The sequence below is a fragment of the Lepidochelys olivacea genome (assembly GCF_965140295.1).
Source record: "Lepidochelys olivacea isolate rLepOli2 genome assembly, chromosome: 14".
In the NCBI taxonomy this organism is placed as follows: Eukaryota; Metazoa; Chordata; order Testudines; family Cheloniidae; genus Lepidochelys; species Lepidochelys olivacea.
Genome location: NC_140424.1, coordinates 19,217,764 through 19,239,421, shown reverse-complemented (window position 1 = coordinate 19,239,421; position 21,658 = coordinate 19,217,764). Strand labels below are relative to the sequence as shown.

Here is a 21,658-nt window from a genome sequence, read left to right as displayed (position 1 = left end):
TATGTGGATTCAGTGTGTCTGGCTTCCTTTCCTACTCTTGCTGGAAGCTGCCAGCTTTTGCTGTCTGGGATTTGTTTATAAGTCAAAATTCTCATCAGAGGCTAGTTACATTGAAAAGAGGATACTGACTAGCACCAACAGGGTTGACTGCAGTTGTGACTGGAAACTAAGGGTTCTGTCTGGATTATATTGTTCATAATGTGCTTTAAAAAGAAATGTTTTTCACCAAATTTGAATAAAATCAGTTCCAATACATCTTTGCGTTTCTCAGTAGATTACTCTTTCATGGGAAAGAAAAACCGGAACCCCTCTCAAGCAGAAATGATCAGAACACTATAGATTCATAGATATTTAGGTCAGAAGGGACCATTATGATCATCTAGTCTGACCTCCTGCACAATGCAGGCCACAGAATTTCACCCACCACTCCTAAAAAAGACCTCACACCTATATCTGTGCTATTGAAGTCCTCAAATTGTAGTTTGAAGACCTCAAGGAGCAGAGAATCCTCCAGCAAGTGACCCGTGCCCCATGCTACAGAGGAAGGCGAAAAACCTCCAGGGCCTTCCAATCTGCCCTGGAGGAAAATTCCTTCCCGACCCCAAATATGGCGATCAGCTAAACCCTGAGCATATGGGCAAGATTCATCAGCCAGATACTACAGAAAATTCTTTCCCGGGTAACTTGGATCTTACCCCATCTAAAAACCCATCACAGGCCATTGGGCCTATTTACCATGAATATTTAATTACCAAAACCATGTTATCCCATCATACCATCTCCTCCATAAACTTATCGAGTTTAATCTTAAAGCAAGATAGATCTTTTGCCCCCACTACTTCCCTCGGAAGGTTATTCCAAAACTTCACTCCTCTGATGGTTAGAAACCTTCGTCTAATTTCTAATCTAAATTTCCTAGTGGCCAGTTTATATCCATTTGTTCTTGTGTCCACATTGGTACTGAGTTTAAATAATTCCTCTCCCTCTCTGGTATTTATCCCTCTGATATATTTATAGAGAGCAATCATATCTCCCCTCAACCTTCTTTTAGTTAGGCTAAACAAGCCAAGCTCCCTGAGTCTCCTTTCATAAGACAAGTTTTCCATTCCTCGGATCATCCTAGTAGCCCTTCTCTGTACCTGTTCCAGTTTGAATTCATCCTTCTTAAAAATGGGAGACCAGAACTGCACACAGTATTCCAGGTGAGGTCTCACCAGTGCCTTATATAACGGTACTAAAACCTCCTTATCCCTACTGGAAATACCTCTCCTGATGCATCCCAAGACGACATTAGCTTTTTTCACAGCCATATCACATTGGCAGCTCATAGTCATCCTATGATCAACCAATACTCCAAGGTCCTTTTCCTCCTCCGTTACTTCTAGTTGATGCGTCCCTAGCTTATAACTAAAATTCTTGTTATTAATCAGCATATCCAAGATGCATTCTTTTTTGCCTGTTAGTACCAATTACAGCTACAGTTATTAAATACTTCAGTTATTTTGGATGCCAGCAAAAGTTAGTGGGGTTTGTATTTAATCTTTTTCTTAAAATAAGGTTGGAGCGAGATGCAGAATTCCAACAAGAATATCATCAGTAGAAGCTGCATAGTTCTTGAAAGAAATTCCTATGTTGAAAGCTATGAAACAAGAAGACTTTGATCATCCTTTTCCCAATGTTAAAACTGTACCTCTGTTATCTAAACTATCATAGACTGGGACGAGGATAGTTTTACTCAAGAGGAGGACATAAATGTGGCAGCAATTAAAATCTGATTCTCCGAAGCGGTATTCCTCTGTAGTTGAGGCTCCATGAACACTGTGACAAGCCCACCTGGCTTCTGTGGCTCTCTGTTGGAGGAGACTGGAAATGCCAGAGTAGATTTAGAGAAATTAAAAAATGAATAATTAAGACAATATAGAATTCCTCATGGTGGTGGGGTTGATATTAAATTCAGTGTATTTTACACTGCCACTAAGTTTTCAGTGTGCTGACAGCACACAACTGCAGTGTATACGTGTCAAAGGAGAAGCTATAGATTTCTTGTGGAGGCTTGAACTCCTGCTCTGCTATATCCTGCCATCCTACCTGCCCCTGTGGATAATTACATTAGCTGGATGTATTTACTAAAATGCTCATCAGTGAAATAGTTAAGTGTTGGCATTGGAAGTGTCATTAGTTTTCAGAGTCAACTGCCCACTAAAAAAGTTTGGGACAATTTGCACTTGCTTTGATTTATTCTCAATTCACATTTGGAATTTATATTATGCTGCACAGTTCTCTTTAAGATTTGCTTCTCCGTCAAATGCTCTGGTCATAGAATGGTGGAAGATAGCAGGGCCCCTGTATTAGTCTGGGATACTTCCGGGAGATCACCAAACTTTGATTAATATAAAAGTAACTGGAATAGATGTGGTGAATTCAAGTTCCTTCTTCCTAATCAGTATATTTCATACTTTACAACTTTAAAATGACAGGTTTCAGAGTAGCAGCCATGTTAGTCTGTATCCGCAAAAAGAAAAGGAGTACTTGTGGCACCTTAGAGACTAACAAATGTATTTGAGCACAAGCTTTCGTGAGCTACAGCTCACTTCATCGGATGCATCCAATTTGAAGTGAGCTGTAGCTCACAAAAGCTTATGCTCAGATACATTTGTTAGTCTCTAAGGTGCCACAAGTACTCCTTAACTTTAAAATAAAAGCTTTATGTTCTTCAAACATTAAGGGGAAAAAATCAGTGTATCAGAGGCAGGAACCTTGAAGATCCAGAACGAAATGAAAACAAATAGCACAGACAGGCAGTGCTAATTATTGGCAAAAAGATGTCCTTGTTATTTCTTGGAGTAGCCAGAACTCTCGCCCCTCTCCCTCCTCATGACTTTGCTTCTGTTAATTCAAGGGGTCTGGGTATTAAAACCAAGAGAACTTTAAAGTATGAAAACTAATTAACCAAGGGCAATAGCAAGAGCAACTAAGATTCGGTCCAAGAACATTGCCCAAATCTAAAAAGCCTGCAATGATTTTCGTTTGTGTGTTTTAAAAATGATAAATTGCAAAGACTGAAGGGATAGAAGGCTAAATCCCAGTTAACTAGCAATGAGAGAGAAATAATTTTAAAAAATCAGATGCATTCCATACTTCTAAACAGGGTTCTTTTACTAAGCCCTTACTGCATTTCCTGAATGTCTTTTCTCCACAATAGCCTGATCCAAACTTCTTCCTCCTTATAACTTATTTATTTTGTATTCTGCAGAGGATTCTCAGCATGCCCTGCTCTTAAAGGGATAGCATCCTGTCACAGATTGAATTAATGGCTCTGGCATTTTCTATACATATAATACTATACGCCCCCTCAAAAAAAACAATCAGCAAGACTTCAGTTCTCTCTTTATGTTGCCACTGAGTAGTCAAGGCAAAGGAAAAACCTGTAACTCTTTTGATGAATAGGTTTGGGGTGGGAGAGATCTTCTTTATCATGACAAAGTTGGAATGATTTCCATTCCATGGTTCTGTGCAGGGAAATAAGGGAAATGCAGAAATAACTTCAGTGGAGGCTGGTATGGTGATTAAACAGACAATTCAGGAAGGCAACAATGTGCCTGTTGAACACTGGGACAGACAGTGATTCTGATTTCTTGCAACATTTGATGTTTTTTCTTGAATTCACAGCTCCTAGAGTCATGTGATGACATGAGTGTATCAGAGTTTAACTTTTATTTTTTAAAGTAAGCATCTAGCTTTCATGGCTATGAAGAAAAGCTTGAAAACATGAACCCTAAATGCTCAAAAGCCAGAAGGCAAATTAAAAAGATCCCCAAATGAATATTTTTGAAAAATCTCATGATTTTTGAATCTTGGTGTTGGCAGTAGTGCATACGGGACAAGGACTGACATTTTGAGACATGATTGCTATTAAAGTCCTGTGATCATGTCATGCTATAGTGACGACTGAAATAGACACTCCATTCTAAACTTCTGTTTTTATCTGCATAGAAACAACATTTCCTTTAACTTGAAACGTGCTGCTGTGCTTGTTCTCAACTCACAGTTGATTTTGTTTTTTTCAAATGGGTGGGGGGAATGTGAGGAAGAAAACTTTTGAGTTTAGATTGTAGAACAAATATTTCATGCTTTAAAAATGTGTTCAGATGCATTTTTTGTGATTGGATAACTCAGAAACCAGCTTTATTTTGGACTGTCAAATTTTACCTGTGCAATATGGAGCCCACTTTGGAAAAAGTAGGGTTTTATAAGTCTGAGAATGTTTGCGTTATTTAGAAATCTTGTATTGCTTAAGGGCACAACATTCATTATTCATATTGAAGTAACTGTGCATCAAGACCCTGATTCGTCAGTCTTTTCCTGTTCAGGAAAGCACTTAAGCACGTACATCAGTTTAGGCAAGTGCTGAAGTGCTTTTCTGAATTGGGGCCCTGGATCTCTCTGTGATTTTGAATATGTAAGTACACATCTTGAAATAAACACAGCTGTCTTTATTGCAGTGGTTAGACATCATTTGACTGACCAGTGACACATTCACAGGAGTGTATTATAGTTTTTCAAAGTGATATCTTAACTGTGCATTATTGGGTGTATTTTTTGTTAACTTATTAAAAAAACAAATCAGGGAAATTCACTACTAAAGACTACAGGAATGGAACACAACGATGGAGAATTTAAACACACACAAGTCAAGAATTTTCAGATTTAAAGTTCCCACAGCAACATTAAGGCAGCTATGATAAAGATACTTACACCGGATTTCTAAATTTATCCTTTATTATATTACATACACACAGCATGGTGAAGTTAATGATGCTGTAGGAACCCATTTTTTAATTTGACATTTAACCTCAAATTTGCAGTTGTTTTGATGTTTCTTTACATTGTACATACGAAGTTGGAAGATGCCTTGTAGTTTGGAATGCTAGGGGATTAATTTTAGCCAGTTTCTTGCAGTAGGCCTAGGTCATCTCAATCTGGTGGTAGATCACCAACAGTGAAAGCTAAGAATCATGAGATACCTGGCAGCTGTCAAAGTCCAGTATCATAGTAAGTGCATGGGGACATTAGCTGCTACAGTAATTCCCTACTGACCACCACTGCAATGCATAGACCTGGATGGTTATAGCTGAGGTGGCACTGCTCACAAAACAGTAAGTCACTACAAAGATGACTGGTGAGATGATTGCATAAAAATTGTAGAAAAAAGGTATGAAGAAGTAACAGGTAGCATCATGAAAGAAATACACTGAAGTAAATTGGTACAGCAGCTGGGTTTTTTTCCATTGTAGAGCTCTGAGGATTTTCTTTTTCCTTTCTCTTTTTTGTGTGTTTTCTTAAGAAGGAGAACGTTCTTCCAGACTTTAGTTTCTTACTCTAATGATCCTTAATACTGGGTTTGTGTTGTCATTAAATGAGTTAGTATTTTAATTAGACCCATATTGTGATTGATACCTGGAAGCTCCAGCTGAGAACTGCAAACTGGTATGCTGCTTCTTTGAACCATGGTCTTGGTGCAAAGTCATTACTTAGGCCATTAACAATGATCCTACCAGTGGACCTGCTGAAGGGAGAGTGGAAGAATAAACATGTCTCTTAGAGATTAAATGGTTAATATTTTTACAATCAGGCATATAAATTAGTGTCTTAGAGATACACATATTAATTAATGGAGGTACAGTTGTGTCTGCTGATGATGGATGTCAGGTTAAACTTCCATGATGACTTCTATGGTGACTGCCTGGAGACTAGCATTTCGTCATTGTCTGAAGAAGAAAATATAACAGAAATGAGGAAAGCAGCTGGGGGTAATTAAGGTATCACAGATTCCCTTAAATAAAACCAGCTGGACTGGAGGGATGAGACCTAGATGAAATTCTGTCCTGAGGAGGAGGAAGGATGTCATCATATACACGTACATCCCTAGTTTTAGTAAAGTAACAGAGCAGATTCTTTCAGGTATTTAAAGTGTTTTCTGACCTTCAACACGCTTGTACTCTTCCTGACATCACCTCTGCTGTCAGTAATTAAGGTTGAATCATGAACTTCTTTCTTTTTAATCAGGTTCTTGTTTCAGAGCATTATTCTCAGTAATCACTTATTTCTTTTCAGCATCAGGAGAGTTTACACTGCTGTGATCAGGTGTAGAATGCGTGCTGATGTTTCATTAAAATAAGAGCTCCCACTGAAGACCTTCAATGTTAGTCATTTCATCTGTTTATTCACATAAAAGACTTAGGGTTGTCTACACAGGGATTCTGAACTGGTTCAGGCTGAGTTAATCTGCATCATGTGTATGCTACCATTTGAGAAGCAAGGCATCATAATGCATTAACTCAGCTCTTATTGCAAACGCTCGTGTCCTCTTGCAAAGTGGACTAAGTTTGCCGAGAATAGAATTAGTTTGTTCTGTTGTTCATGTGCATGCAACAGTTGCATATCACTTTTTGCATGCCTCCAATGGCACGTCCAATTCAGTAAAACTTTATTTTTGATATATTACTGTTTGTTGTCCAATAATAAAAAGAGTTTGAAATTCATCCATTTGAACTCAACACTGCATTGAAGCCAGAAGTCTCTTCCATAAAGATGAAATAATTAATGGAGTTTAAAAAAATTTCATAGGCAAGTCACACTTCCAACACCTATTGACTGTACCACACAGCTCACCATGATCCCAAACACCCCTTTCTTTAAAAATTCTGCATCCTGGTTTGGGGCACAAATGCTAGACACATGAAAGATTGCTGCAGGAGCCAGCTATAAGTGCATCTTTCCACAGAAACTCAGGGCACCCCCCTAAGGCATCTCCAAAAAGAGGGAGAGAGGAAGTGGCCAGCATAAGGGGTTGGCGATACACGGCAGCAGGGGTATGGTAAGAAGTATGGCAAGGAGGTAGATTGGGAGAGAGACAGCAGGGAGAGACAGCCCTGGGCTGCCAGGATGCGGATGAAAAGAAGGGATCAGAGGAGAGGTAGTAGAGTGAAGAGGTCTTGATGAGATGCAGAGAGGGCAGTTTTCACTTCTAGGTGACCCATTAGACTGTCAGCCTTCCTTTTGGGGATTAATATGTGAAGTACGAACTGCTGGTATTTTGAGCAGCCAACTGCGGTGGTGGAAAAAGACAGGCAGGGAGGGAGTCTGTTGAATCTAAGCCTACACATGCTTTTTTAGTGTTAAATGTACAGCTTAATTACTTCCGTACTTAAAAACTATAATTTAAAAAAGTTTTAAATTCAGGTGCTTGTGCATTTAAAGTAAAAACATATGCATGAAAGTAAGAATAATAATTTAGAGAATTACAGGCCAGGTGTGAAAGAGTTCCGCAGGTTAATCACCAATTTTACTAATAAAGATCTAGTAATTTCTGGGTCTAGAAAATGAATTCAGAACAATAATTTTAACTAATAATTATTCAGTATCTATGGTAATTTTAGTCTTCTCTGGGCATTAATTTCTCCAGCATGTGACAGATTTTTCCAGCTATCTCTGAGGGGAAAAGAGCAAGAGCTGTCCCTGGCACAATTGCTCTTATGATGAGGCATTAACATTGGGCATCTGGTCAGGAGGAATTGCCTGCTTCTCTGTGTTCTGTTTTTTCAGTTACTAAGCTGTAGTCAGTCCCTCTAGTATGTGCAAATCTGAAGTTCACAAGACCAAGATTAGGCAACATTTTCCAAAACACCTCAAACTCAAAGTGACTGTGATGAATTCAGATCCTATGCTTGCATTAGTTTTTCTGTGAGAAATCAGACTTGCATAGGTGAGCATAGCATTTCCTTACACTGGTGAAGCAACTTGTTGCTTTGTTGTATTATGTCAGGCTAATCAGGGTTTAGTGTACCATGAGAGTTAACCTAGCGATGCCAGATGTTTATTGGTTTGTGTCCTATTTCTTTTTTATGTTTGCCATTATATCATGCTCCAAAAGGCAGAGCCTTATGATTCTGCAAAAGGAATTCATGTTTCCTATTTCTATAATGTGGCGAGTGTGTGTTTTAATTGTGTGGCTTTCATATTAATAAAAATGAAGAGTCAGTGGCTCGGGATATTGCTAGATGCAAAGTGCTGCCCAAGTTTCCCTTCCATGCAAACTTAACCAATGAACCTTAGTTTTGCCCTGTAGCATGCCTGTTAGTCTGAGCCTTTCTTAGGCACGCTGCCAATGGTACCAAATTATCACAAAAGCCACCGCATAATTTGACCCACAGACAAATATTCACTGTGCACCATCAAACTCCTTTTCATTCGTTGTATAAACTAGCATTTGACCCTAGGGACCAAATTGTGCTTTGGCCTGATCACTGTGTAACTCCACTGACTTCACTAAGTTTTTGCTGTAAGTAAGGATAGAGGTTACCCACAGCTCTCTGCTAGTGCCCTTGCTCCCTCTCCTCCTGCACCTTAGCCTGCAAATTAGCAGAACACCTACAAGTCTGTTCTAGCATCCAGAGACAGTTGTTAAACTTGGCCCATGCCTGAGATGAATTCAGATTAGCAGTATAAAATAAGAAATGAGAGCTGGGAAGTCCACAGGGAGTACACACCACCGACTCTGCACCTGGTTGTAGAATGCTACATTGCTATGAGAAGACACCTCTGGAGCTCTTGCTTTCAAGTCAAAGTGTCAAAGGAATTCCAGAAAAGCAGTTGCAAGGAATCTGATTAGCACATCTATAGGGCCCAGTACTGCATCTACAGAGCTTGGGCTCTGTGCCACATTGCCCATACATAGAACCACACATGTTCTATGATTCTGCAGCCCTGGAATTCATCCATTGCCAGAGAATCTCAGCAGTCATTTAAAAAAAATAACAGGTTTCAGAGTAGCAGCCGTGTTAGCCTGTATTCGCAAAAAGAAAAGGAGTACTTGTGGCACCTTAGAGACTAACACATTTATTTGAGCATAAGCTTTTGTGAGCTACAGCTCACTTCATTGGAGTTCTTATGGCTGCGAAAGCAAGCTTGAAAAAATAAAGAGAGCATAGTCCGGTACAGCAATAGAACCTGCCTGAGTTTGCAGACAGCCTGAAAGTATGGACCTGAGAAGTATGGCTTCCACCATTCATTGCAGTCAAGGCCCTTGTGGATACTGCAGTTCCATGGTACTGTCCTAAAACAATCTCGATTTCATGTTATATTTACTTATTTAATAAAAGTCTCCTTGTGTTACAGCAAATATTTTGATCCAATTGTTTCCCTCGGGATACAATGTTTCTTGACATTTTATATTAGAATGAATTTTCAATTAATCTTAAACAGATGACAAGGATAATAACCAAATAATTTTGTTCCATTTCTCAGGCTTCTCTCTTAGTATTACTCAGCAGCTGAGACACAATATGTCTTCCTTTCCTAAGTAACAGTTTTAGGCTGGTAAATATGAGACTGTCAAACCTGTCAGTGCACAGGGGGAAAATGCCTGATTTGGTCTGGAACCCTTAAGAAACAGTTCCTGCTTCACCTTGCTTTGGAAGAGAAGTAAGTTACTTCATCCTCCTGTGGAGCAGCTGAGTCTCCCCTATGTGCCCACTCAGTTACTCTAGCCAGTGAGTAGAGGGGACAGAACAGAGCTCCTACCACTTCCCTGTCCCTCTCTACCCCATTTCCCACCCATGTCCTTGCAGGGTGGAGTATTGAGTGAGTAGCCCCTGTTATTCCCCACAGCTAGTCACAATCTGAACAGAGCCAAGTAGGGTAGCATGGGGGTGGGGGGGGATTTATTCTCTTTACTTTCCTGTGTGGTTCAGAAAAGGCTGTGATGGCTTAACCCATAGTCTGCAGTCCATCCTGGTGTTATCACTGCCCACAGGAGCTAACAGTTAAAATGGAGAGTCTTTACAAAATGCAGTGGGAGACCCAGAGGACAATGCTAGCTCAGATAGATTTTTACAGGCAAACTATAGACGCTTGTGATTGCCTGCAGTATGGGGTGTAATGACCTTTAGCTACTGAGTTAAAGGACTCATGCTGCCCTTATGCATGCTAATATTAGAGACGTTACCCAGTCCATGTAGTTAAGTTTCATGATGGAGCATTCTGTTGTTTCAATAATATTTTTTATGCTCCCTTGTTTTTGTATTTTCTACTATTTATATTATAACTTTGTTGCTTTATTTATTTTTCCAGTCCCAATAAGAGGAAGAGAAGGATGTTCTAATACTAAACATGTATATTGCTGATTTAAATCTTCAAAGTACTATACCAATATTTATGAATTAATCCTCTCAGATGCCCTGGTAGGAAGCGTCAATAAGTATTATCCTCATTTTACAGATGGGGAATCTCAACAAACAGAGATTAAGTGCTTTGTTCAAGGTTACACAGCAGATCAGTGGCATAGCTGGGACTAGCATTCAAATGTTCTCCTTTCTCGGTCCACTAGACTACACTGCCTCTCAAAATTGAGGTCAAGGTAGTAATGTTAATACTGAAAATGGTTCATCTTCTGAGGATGAACCAGATAGGAATGAAGATGATTCTAACATGATTTGTATATGCAGATGTGATACTTACCTATTTGTTGGCTTCTTCTACCGGTGGTTACCTCCTCTGAATATGGCTAAAGAGATTAAAACTAATTCTCTTTCAGTTTCTTCTCCAGCAAAGGACAACTGTTGCCAGCCCAGTAAAAACTGGGAAAACAAATGTGGTGTTTTGCAAAAGCTTGCAGTGTGTACCAGTATTTGTCTATTGTTTTCACTCACAATGCAGTTTGAGTGATTGTACTAACATAGCAGCTGCTATTGTACATACTGGAGTCTTGTTCACTTTGGTAGTCTATTCAGTGTCACTGACTGGAATTCCAGTGGTTTCTTGGTCAGAATTAAGGTCAAATGGAATTCACAGCACTGAATCTTGTGTCTAATGCTCAGGCTCATAAACAAGAGATTCCTGTGAGTCAGAGCAAGAATCGGCTCCCTAGGAACAGGAAAGAAAGTGGGGGAGGGAAAGTTTTATAAATGATAAAGATCTTATCTCTCCCTCTCCCCCCACCAAATTATTTTTCTGTTTTTCTTAACAACACAAGGTTCCCTCAGCCTGATAGCATTCAATGAGTTTTGTGCCTGTCAGGCACTAATGACAAAGCACAGCTTTGATAGATATTTGGGATTGATCTCGTTGGCAGTTTCTCACCATAGACAAGTGGCTTATGTGGAGATGATGGGTTTTTATTGTGACAGTTTTCCCTGCACACAGTTTCTGTTTTCTGTTTACAGCAGTTTTGTAACAGCAGAGCAGGTGTCACTGAGGTACACAGTGACAGAAATAGAGAGAAGCAGCCACAAGGCTCCTCCATACTGTCAAGGAGATTGAGGTGTTGACACTGTCCGCCCCCCACCCCCTGGAGCAGAGATTATGGTTTATTTTCTGAACCTCAAGAGGCAGTTTTAGCCTTATTTTAAATACATTTTTTGGAAGGAAAAAAATATGCTGCTTAGCTGAGGTCTTGTCATGCCAAGTTCCAGACCTCTGCATGTTTCTGTGGTTCTGAGAAGCCCATGGAAAGACTGATTATTGCTAATGCCATCACAGTCATTGTAGGTCTCTCAGGCAGGACCACAGATGAGGCTTGTTCCCAGGACCCATGTTCCTTTAGAACCACGATTCTCAACCTGTGGGCTGGATGGTCATTCAGAAGGCTCTTTTTGGGTCACAAGACTACACCCCACACACCCTCCTAATCAGTGCTTTATATGCTCCATGGGGAGGAAAGGAGAGAACAAGGGGAGAGGGATCTTTTCATCCCCTCAGAGTATCCGGAGGGGATGGTTAAGTTCTCCCTGTGTATGTATACTGACTGGTAGTTGGGGAAGTGGGTGGGGTGCCATGCCTTCCAGGAAACATTGGAGCTCAGTGGGAACTTGTGCAAAGGATTTTGAAGTGGGAGTTATGGGTGAAAAACAGGCAGAATTTGGGATGATGGGAGGGAAGGTTTAGGGCCCTGGAGTCCCTATGAGGAAATTGTTGTTTTAAGTGCATGTAAAATGTGAAAGTGCCTTTTGCTGGTAGCAGGGAGCCCTGCCTGTCCAAGTACTAGGAGTGCCATGCTGCCACACTGATCTCTGCAATTTGTGCACTACAGGGAGGAGCAGAGCTATGCGAAGGAGGTGAGAAGTAGAAGATGGAGAGAGTGGCCCATGGTTTTCTATTATACTTTGAGTCTAGAAATTCTCTTGCAGGGTTGGGCCACTGGGCATGAATTGTATATTAAAGACTCCTGAAACTAAGCAAGTACTGAGTTGTCCAGGTGTTGCAGTGACAGGGAAAATGCTAATGACTGAATTGTGAATGTTCTGGATGAAATTTATTTTTCAGATAGCAGGTTAGCTCTTCTGATAAGAAAAAGGATGATTCATGCTACCTTTGTATTTTTGCTGCTGACCTGGTGCGGGAAACAATCTCCACAGGAAAACAGTCTCCTTTTTGCAAAAAGAAAAGGAGTACTTGTGGCACCTTAGAGACTAACCAATTTATTTGAGCATAAGCTTTCGTGAGCTAAGGTGCCACAAGTACTCCTTTTCTTTTTGCGAATACAGACTAACACGGCTGTTACTCTGAAACCAGTCTCCTTTTTGCAGATGCAAAACCTCAGCTGGCCATTTATTTGCGGCCTCGCTCTTTAAGGCTCACTGGGATAACATAATTTTCCTTCTTTATTTTAAGATAATACATCTTATATTATTTTTAAACCTCCTGGTCATGGATTATATTAAGGACCCTGTGATGCCATTTTAACAGGAAGTGCTCATAAATCAAATTGACATTTATGTGCTGAAAAATAACAATCAAGTCTTCTTTAATGAAGCAGAAAAGTGTGCTTGAAAAGAAATCTGTTAAGATGGAGGGAGGGGAAACGTCCATCAAAGACAGTTTACAACTCAGAGAATGAAAGAAAAGTACAAAGGAAACAATAACAGAAACTCAGAAGGACAGTGTAAAGTTGTAAGACAAAAGTCACGCTTGGCAGGGAAATGCAAGGATCTATAATATGCAAGTTTCATATGGAATGAATGGCTATTTTTAGCTCACCTATTCTTTTCCATGTGTAACACATCACTAGTTTGTTTCTGCGTGGAAGCTCAAAATATAGTCTAGCCGCCCCAGGGGTTTTCACAGTCTGCATGATTTCTAAATAGAGAAGTTATATTGTGAACATATCCCTTCCCAATCACAGCATCCATGTGGCAACTACAGCAGTTGGCTATGTGAGAAAGTAATGTTAACAAAGTATATATGTATTTTTAACTGCCTTTAACACAATCTAGCATCCGGAAACAGAGCCAAGAACATGGGACCAGCCAGCTCTCTGTGGATTGTGGTTCACAGCTTGTGAATTGCTGGTCTAACATCTTGGACCAAAAGTTGATTCGTATCAAGGACAACGACAAACCAGGAAGAGCCTAAGTCTGACCTCACTCCCTTTTTTTGGAAGCTGTTTTCTAAGTCATGTTTTGTTTTCTTGTAATAATGAAACTTGCAACAGCTCCTGAATATTGTGGATTAAAGCTAGAGTATATCTCAGAGAAGGTTCTTGTTTCAGTAACGAAATCTAAAGCCTGTACTGCATGTGCACGCAGAGAAGTAAATTGCAGTTCTACCTGAAAATCCCTCTGGTTAGGCAACTTCTGCAGCAGTTCTGGGTGAGCTCTCATACTGCAAGCACATGGTGCCGCAAAGAAAATTCAGACTCTGGGTGGGTCTTCCAGCTGTTCCCAAAGAAGCAGGATGTTATCACACGATACATCATTTTTGCCTTTGGTCACTGTTCTAAGCAGGACCATAAGTGCTTTGCCTTCATGCACGTGTCTCATTGTGCCCTTGTTCCGTCTAATAGTTGAAATAACTATGAACTGTTTGACTTGTCAAAGTCTCTATTACTGTGGCACTTCGTTTTCATTGATGTCTTTTCCCAGGGTTCTCTGGATAATGAAAATACAGTCGCTTCCTCAAATGGTTCATCTGCTAAGTGTGGACTTAAGCATTCTCTGGAAACTGCTCTCCCTTTGTGCATTTTTAGCCTGTTAAGAATAAAGAACTACTGCATTATGGTGGGGGTACAGACCACCGGGCACTACTTCCAAATTCTCTGACTTTGGACGCATGGTGTGCATGCATAACCCTCAGTGGAATCCAGTAGGGACCATCACTCGAAGTAGAGTCTCTAAGGTGCCACTAGTACTCCTTTTCTTTTTGAAGTACTAGAAAACCGTTCGTAGTTTTAAAGTGAACTTTTTTCTTAATGACAGGTTTCAGAGTAACAGCCATGTTAGTCTGTATTCGCAAAAAGAAAAGGAGGACTTGTGGCACCTTAGAGACTAACCAATTTATTTGAGCATAAGCTTTCGTGAGCTACAGCTCACTTCAACGGATGCATACTGTGGTATTTTCCACTGAATGCATCTGATGAAGTGAGCTGTAGCTCACGAAAGCTTATGCTCAAATAAATTGGTTAGTCTCTAAGGTGCCACAAGTCCTCCTGTTCTTTTTTCTTAATAAACCTCTATTGCTAGTGAGAGCTGGATGCATAAATTCCCCTGCATCAAGTTGAAAATATACCCATTAATAGTATAATTCCTGTCCTGACATTCATCATACAACTTTTAGGGAGGTTGCAAATTGTCTTATGAACTCCTGGAATGGTACGGATTAGAGTCTGTTATGTGCTTTGCTGCAGCGTAGTATTAGCTAGAAAGTTTCCAGGTACATTTCTCACTTTAGGTTTAATTCTGTGAGCCACAGAAGAATCCTTTAAATGGCAGATAAGGCTATATTCAGTATCAAACTTTACAGTGTCTGTGATTCAAGTATCAAGATGTGATATTTATAACTGATAAACACCTGTGATTTGTTTTTCCCTGCAAAATTCTGCATAAGAAACTTCACCACAGTCTGGCTGGGTATGTTTTTGAAAAGGACAGTTGCAGCTTATTGTCACTAAGTTGCCTCAATACTAGTGATGTCTTATAGTTTGCTTATTGTATTTTGAATACTGCCTTATTGCATAATGAAAGGATTGCAGCCAGGTACATTGATGTGATAAACAATGGATTGGCTGGATGAAGATCAAATTAATTCAAATAGAGACCATTGACAGGGATTTTTAAACAAAAGCGCTTAATTTGCCTCAGTTTTGTTTGTATTTGGTTAACATCTCATGTCACGTACCTGACCACAGCTTGTTCGCTTGGATCAGGGGTGGCCAACCTGTGGCTCTGGAGCCATATGCAGCTCTTCAGAAGTTAATATGCGGCTCCTTGTATAGGCACCGCCGACTCCGGGGCTGGAGCTACAGGCGCCAACTTTCCAGTCTGCCAGGGGGTGCTCACTGCTCAATCCCTGGCTCTGCCACAGGCCCTGCCCCCACTCCACCCCTTCCCGTCCCCTCCCCTGAGCCTGCCGTGCCCTCACTCCTCCCCTTCAGAGCCTCCTGCATGTCACGAAATAGCTGATTGGGAGGTGCGGGGAAGGAGGGGAGTACCCTGATCAGTGGGGGTGCCAGTGGGTGGGAGGCGCTGGGAGCGGGGCAGGGGAACTGATGGGGGGCTGCTGACATATTACTGTGGCTCTTTGGCAACGTATATTGATAAATTCTGGCTCCTTCTCAGGCTCAGGTTGGCCATTTCTGGCTTGGATAATCTCTGTGGCTTGTGCTATTGCTTAAGGTAGATGAAGAATATAGCCCTGATCCTCTTATCCAGATGAGCTGGGCCTCCGCTAACTCAGGTGCAGGAGGTGTCAAAGATCAATTTACATTACTGTGAGTTACACCTGGCAAGGGACATAAAAGGCAATAAGAAGAGGTTCTTTACATACATTAGAAGAGGAGAAAGATGAAGGGAAGTATAAGTCCTTTACTTAGCAGGGAAAAAGAACTAATAACTGATGACCTCACGACAGCTGAGGTGCTTAATGCCTGTTTTGCTTCAGTCTTCACTAAAAAGGTTAATGATGACCAGATATTCAACACAGTTAATATTGACAACCGGGGAAGGAATACAAGCCAAAATAGGGAAAGAACAGGTTAAAGAATAGTAATGGGCCTAATCTGCAGCCAGGGAGATTTAGGTTAGATATTTAAAAAAACTTTCTAACTCTAAGGCTCTGGAACAGGCTTCCAAGGGAGGCTGTGGAATCTCGATCATCAGAGGTGTTTGAGAACAGGTTGGACAAAAACCTGTCAGGGCTGGTCTACTTGGCCCTGCAACAGCACTGCAGACTGTACTTGATGACTTCTCATGGTCCCTTCCAGCCCTACGTTTCTATGATTACTTTTGTGTTTCACCAGGCCTGGGGCCAGCTTAGCTGTTGGCAAAATTTAGAGCAGCTTCCTGGGCCCTCTAAGAAGAATTAAGGCAACTGGGGATGGATGGAGCATAGATGTCCCAGCTGTGCCCCCTACTGCCAAGAGCAGAAGGAGGGAGGCTATGCCAGCTGTCCATCACCCAAGGATTCTCAGCTGGCTGAGAACTAACCTTATGGCTCTTTTGTTGCCAGAACAGCACAAAGAGCCAGTTCCCTTGCTTGCACCTTCTGCTACTCTGCTTCTTGGGGATTCCACACGCGCCCTGCAGCTTCCATCCCTGCCCTTCAGCTGCTTCCACTCTACACTTTCTACAACTTGCTCTTCCTTCACACCCTTACTCTCTGCTGTCCTTCCCAACTCTTTGCTGCCTTCCCCCTTGTCATAAATATAAAGGGAAGGGTAAACCCCTTTGAAATCCCTCCTGACCAGGGGAAAGCTCCTCTCACCTGTAAAGGGTTAAGAAGCTAAAGGTAACCTCACTGGCACCTGACCAAAATGACCAATGAGGAGACAAGATACTTTCAAAAGCTGGGAGGAGGGAGAGAAACAAAGGGTCTGTGTGTCTGTATATAGTCTGTCTTTGTCGGGGATAGACCAGGAATGGAGTCTTAGAACTTTTAGTAAGTAATCTAGCTAGGTACGTGTTAGATTATGATTTCTTTAAATGGCTGAGAAAAGAACTGTGCTGAATAGAATAACTATTTCTGTCTGTGTATCTTCTTTGTAACTTAAGGTTTTGCCTTGAGGGGTTCTCTATGTTTTTGAATCTAATTACCCTGCAAGATATCTACCATCCTGATTTTACAGGGGGGATTTCTTTATTTCTGTTTACTTCTATTTTTATTAAAAGTCTTCTTGTAAGAAAACTGAATGCTTTTTCATTGTTCTCAGATCCAAGGGTTTGGGTCTGTGGTCACCTATGCAAATTGGTGAGGCTTTTTATCCAACATTTCCCAGGAAAGGGGGATGCAAGTGTTGGGAGGATTGTTCATTGTTCTTAAGATCCAAGGGTCTGGGTCTGTAGTCACCTAGGCAAATTGGTGAGGCTTTTTACCAAACCTTGTCCAGGAAGTGGGGTGCAAGGTTTTGGGAAGTATTTTGGGGGGAAAGACGCGTCCAAACAGCTCTTCCCCAGTAACCAGTATTAGTTTGGTGGTGGTAGCGGCCAATCCAAGGACAAAGGGTGGAATATTTTGTACCTTGGGGAAGTTTTGACCTAAGCTGGTAAAGATAAGCTTAGGAGGTTTTTCATGCAGGTCCCCACATCTGTACCCTAGAGTTCAGAGTGGGGGAGGAACCTTGACACACCTCAACAGCCAGGTTTCTGTTTCTCATAGAATCATAGAATATCAGGGTTGGAAGGGACCTCAGGAGGTCATCTAGTCCAACCCCCTGCTCAAAGCAGGACCAATCCCTAAATGGCCCCCTCAAGGATTGAACTCACAACCCTGGGTTTAGCAGGCCAATGCTCAAACCACTGAGCTGTCCCTCCCCCCCCCCGCCCCCATAGGGTTTCTGCCATTTCCTGCACTATCTGCAGCCTCTCTGCTCTCAAACATCCCCACTCCCTCTTCCACACCCTTAAAAACCCCTTAACGCATCTGGTAAATTACATTGTACCTAGTTAATGTTCATAGAATCATAGAACTGGAAGGGACCTCGAGAGGTCATCTAGTCCAGTCCCCTGAACTCATGGCAGGACTAAGTATTATTAATGTAAAAGCCATTTGTTCTAGATGTGTCTGAAATTTATTTGTACCAAAATTGCTTCCCAGGCGAGGCAAAAGGACAGACTCCCTTTCCACGGTGCAGGAATTGTGAATTCTTCAGCAACTCAGCACCTACAAGTATCTTCTTCCTTCTGTGTTTAATAGGGTTTTGATGCACGGTAGCGATAAAAGTCATTTTACAGAAAAGCTGGAATTAAAGAGTTAAATTTGTAAAAGAAGAAAATTAAAATCACATCCTGGATAGTTCAAAGAATCAACTTTAGTTAACTGGCTTAAACAATTAATTGAAACATCACTACCTTGATTTGCTCCTTATCTTTTTAATAAGAGTTTGAACAAAAATGCTTGAAAGTCAGTTTAAATGAACAATGGCAAAGCTAGTGAGCACAAATGACTTATTTAGAGAACCAGGTACATGGATGGAGCATAAAGAGAAAACTAGATAAATAAATAAATACACTCAGGGCAAACAAGCTTTGAATTAAGTCCTTGAGAAGATGCCAGCATGTTCATTTTGATGCTCAAAGGATAGTAATACATTGCTTTTATGTGTAGTGCCTTTCATTCAGAAGAACAGGACACCAATGGTCATTACAAACTGTGCATGTAAATTAATATATATAGCTTTACCCACCACTGACATGCAGCCACAGGCAGGGCAGAATGCAGCATATGATTTTGCGATGCTATTCAGCGTTTAGGAACAGAGGTAACCAAATAAATGATTTCGGTTCGGTGGCCAAAACAGCGAATCTGGAAAAAAATTCTGCTTGTTTCAAGCCTAAACTGATTTTTTTGGGGCAAGTGGGGGTGTTTCTTGCTGAAACAAAAAAACAAAAAATGTTGTTTAGGTCAAATGAAACATTTCAGAAAGGTCAGTTTGAAACAATGTTGAAATTGTTCATTTTGACATTTCCAATATTTTTATTTTCATTTTTTTGTTAACTCTATTCACATTTGACCCAAATTCACAAATAGATTTGGTGCGCCAAAAAATGCATTTTTCAGCAAAATTACTATTTGCTGAAATGTTTTTGTTTAGCTCTTAGAACAGGTTCCCTATGTAAATTTGAATGGCAACTGAATCCACAGGGCAAGATTTGCTGTCAGCCTCAACAGAGCAAACAGCAGGGATTAGTTTGTGAACCAAGGCTGCAGGACTTGTCGTCTTATTGAGTTCTGATTAATGAATGCTACTTAGAGCATCTAAATGCACTTCCTACATCAGCAGTGAAAAAGCTTTTGGATCTTTTTAGTTAGCATTTCTTCTCTCTCCCCCCCTAATTAGCTGTTTGTGCCCAGTTCTGGAGTACAGTTTGCATAATTGGAGCAATTTACCTCCGTGTGGTGCAAACTGCGGTAGTAAAACAGTAAGGCAGCCAAATGACTCCAGTGGCTTAGTGGTGGGCATCTCATAGATAAATATATTGCATGCAAGAGTCAGATTCTTAGTATGGGAGTTCCCTAAGATGAATTTATAACAAATCTGACTACTGTGATCAGTGGAAAAATTGCCTGAGTAGGAAAACATGGGATTCAGATAGGACAGCCGTGCAAAGAAAAATACTACAGTCTGTCAACATGCTGCTTCAGTCTGAGTTAGGACTGGTCTGCACTACATTGGTAAATTGATCTAACTTACGCAACTTCAGTTACGTGAATAACATAACTGAAGTCGATGTAGTTAGATCCACTTACTGCAGTGGCTACATCTCCCGTCGACTTCCCTTATGCGTCTCGGAAAGGTGGAGTACACAAATCGATGGGAGAGTGCTCTCCCATCGATTTAGCGTGTCTTTAGCGTGGATTCAATCACTGCATCGATTGCAGCAGTGTCGATCTATTGGTAAGTGTAGACGTGTCTTTAGTTACTTAACTCGTTAAAGAAATAAATTCTTACGTTGTTCATGGGCAATTTGGAGCAGTGAAAGATTGTGCAAGTGTTAGTGTTCCCTTCTTCTTGATGCTTCATTTTGAGCATTTTGCCGTAAATGTTACCTAGTTATTTTGATAGCACTCTAAGTCTGTGTAGGCAGGTCATTCGTCTGATTTTAAACTGGACAGTCCTCTTTTTGTGTGGTTTGTCCTCCAACCAGTACTGAGACAAAAACGGACAGGCCACTTTGAAAAGTGTGCCTCTCTGCTCCTCAGTGTGAGAGGTCATGTGGGCAGGCCAGCACACTCTTCAAAATGGTGATCTGGATGCAGCGTGACCTCATACGCATCCTACGTGTGAGGTCACAGCAGTGGGGGTGAGCCCATGCCATTCCTGGAAGTACCAGAATGTCCGGTATTCTGGGAATGCATGAATGGCCATACTAAGTCTATGGCACTTTAAAAAACACGCTGAAACCCTCTGGAATGCTCCTACTGGAAAAGTCATAGGTGGTAAAGCACTTAATTACAGGACTAGAGCCATTTGGTAGTCATGAAGCAACTGCCAAACTCATTCATTTGTGGAATTGCTCTCTTTCTAAGGAAAGAGCAACTGGAACTGCATTGTGATATAGAACTTTCTGATCTATCTGAAAAATGAATGTTCTGACAGTGCACAAAGAGATTGCAAATACCTGAACAATGGCCTGTGCCCTTTCACAGCTGCTTATAAAATCCACTCTGGCTTTTTCCAGGTTGGAAAATTACCTTGTGAGATGGATTTGTGGTGATTGATAGTGAGAAATTTTGGTAAGTTACTGGCTTTTTTAAGAGCCTCTGTTGCAAGCCAGTGATAGCATTTGAGAACCTGGATAATGAGCAGTGAGAAAAAGAATCAAGCTAAAAACTTCTGCTTTTCACTATCTTTTATAGTTATGGGACTTTAGTCCTTGTAAAAACACCCAACAAATTAGAGCTAGGTTCTTACAATTAGGTGCAGCCCATAGTGGGAAATATGGAGCCACCTGCCCTAGTGGAGCAATGAGAGAGAAACTGCCTCAGGGAGGCAGTTACTTACCCTATTTTGTGGAGTGCAGCTTACTTATCCCCACCATGTGTAGCAGGTCAGTTCTGCTGGCCTGTGCTTGAGGGATGGAGCCATGACATACACACACTATCCCCTTTAGGGTACCCTGTGGAACAATCCCAATTTGCCCCAAAGATGCAGACACTGTAATACTGTCTGGCCCTGATAAGCCAAGCAGTTTTCCAAAGGGGGTTGCTCATGCTTTTCCTCCTTCCTCCCCATGGACTCTTGTGTAAGGGCCATACTAAATCATGTTCATAGTGAGGTATGAAACTCTGGATCTGTTTTTACGGGGAGAAAAGGGTGATGTCCTCTGCAACCTGTACATAGTCCTGAGGCTACCCCACCCATGAGACATGTCAGTGGATGGCACTCTGGCATGAGTCAGTCCATGCTGTTCCTAAGTTATCTAGAGGGTTTTCAGTTGAGTGGGGAAATAATTTTTCTTTCTTCTTTGGAGGACTTTTTGCAACCTTTGCTGCACTCCCTGCTCCTTTGGTCCATAGAATTAGAGACCAGCGTGAAAAATCAAACCCAAGTCCCATTCATGGCAGTTCAGTACACAAGTGCTATATCTTTATCAGGGCAAATTAGAAGGGGATTCATACTTTCCCTGGCCTCTACCCATTCTTTATCAAGCTCTAAGGCCCAGCTGAA

The 21,658-nt window shown here is 41.2% G+C and overlaps 1 protein-coding gene across 3 annotated transcripts in view; it reads left to right on the top strand.

Annotated features, from left to right (window-relative positions):
* The window catches only part of OGFOD3 (2-oxoglutarate and iron dependent oxygenase domain containing 3), a 97,032-nt gene that overhangs the window by 72,601 nt on the left and 2,773 nt on the right, over positions 1-21,658 (top strand). Inside the window, exon 9 of one of the 3 annotated variants that reach the window (XM_084646799.1) lies at positions 20,670-20,724. The exons of the other annotated variants lie outside the window; for them this stretch is intronic. Within the exon in view, the coding sequence (XP_084502925.1) occupies positions 20,670-20,689 (20 nt within the window). The 3' untranslated portion in view covers positions 20,690-20,724. The remainder of the gene's footprint in view (positions 1-20,669; positions 20,725-21,658) is intronic. 3 annotated transcript variants of the gene reach the window in all.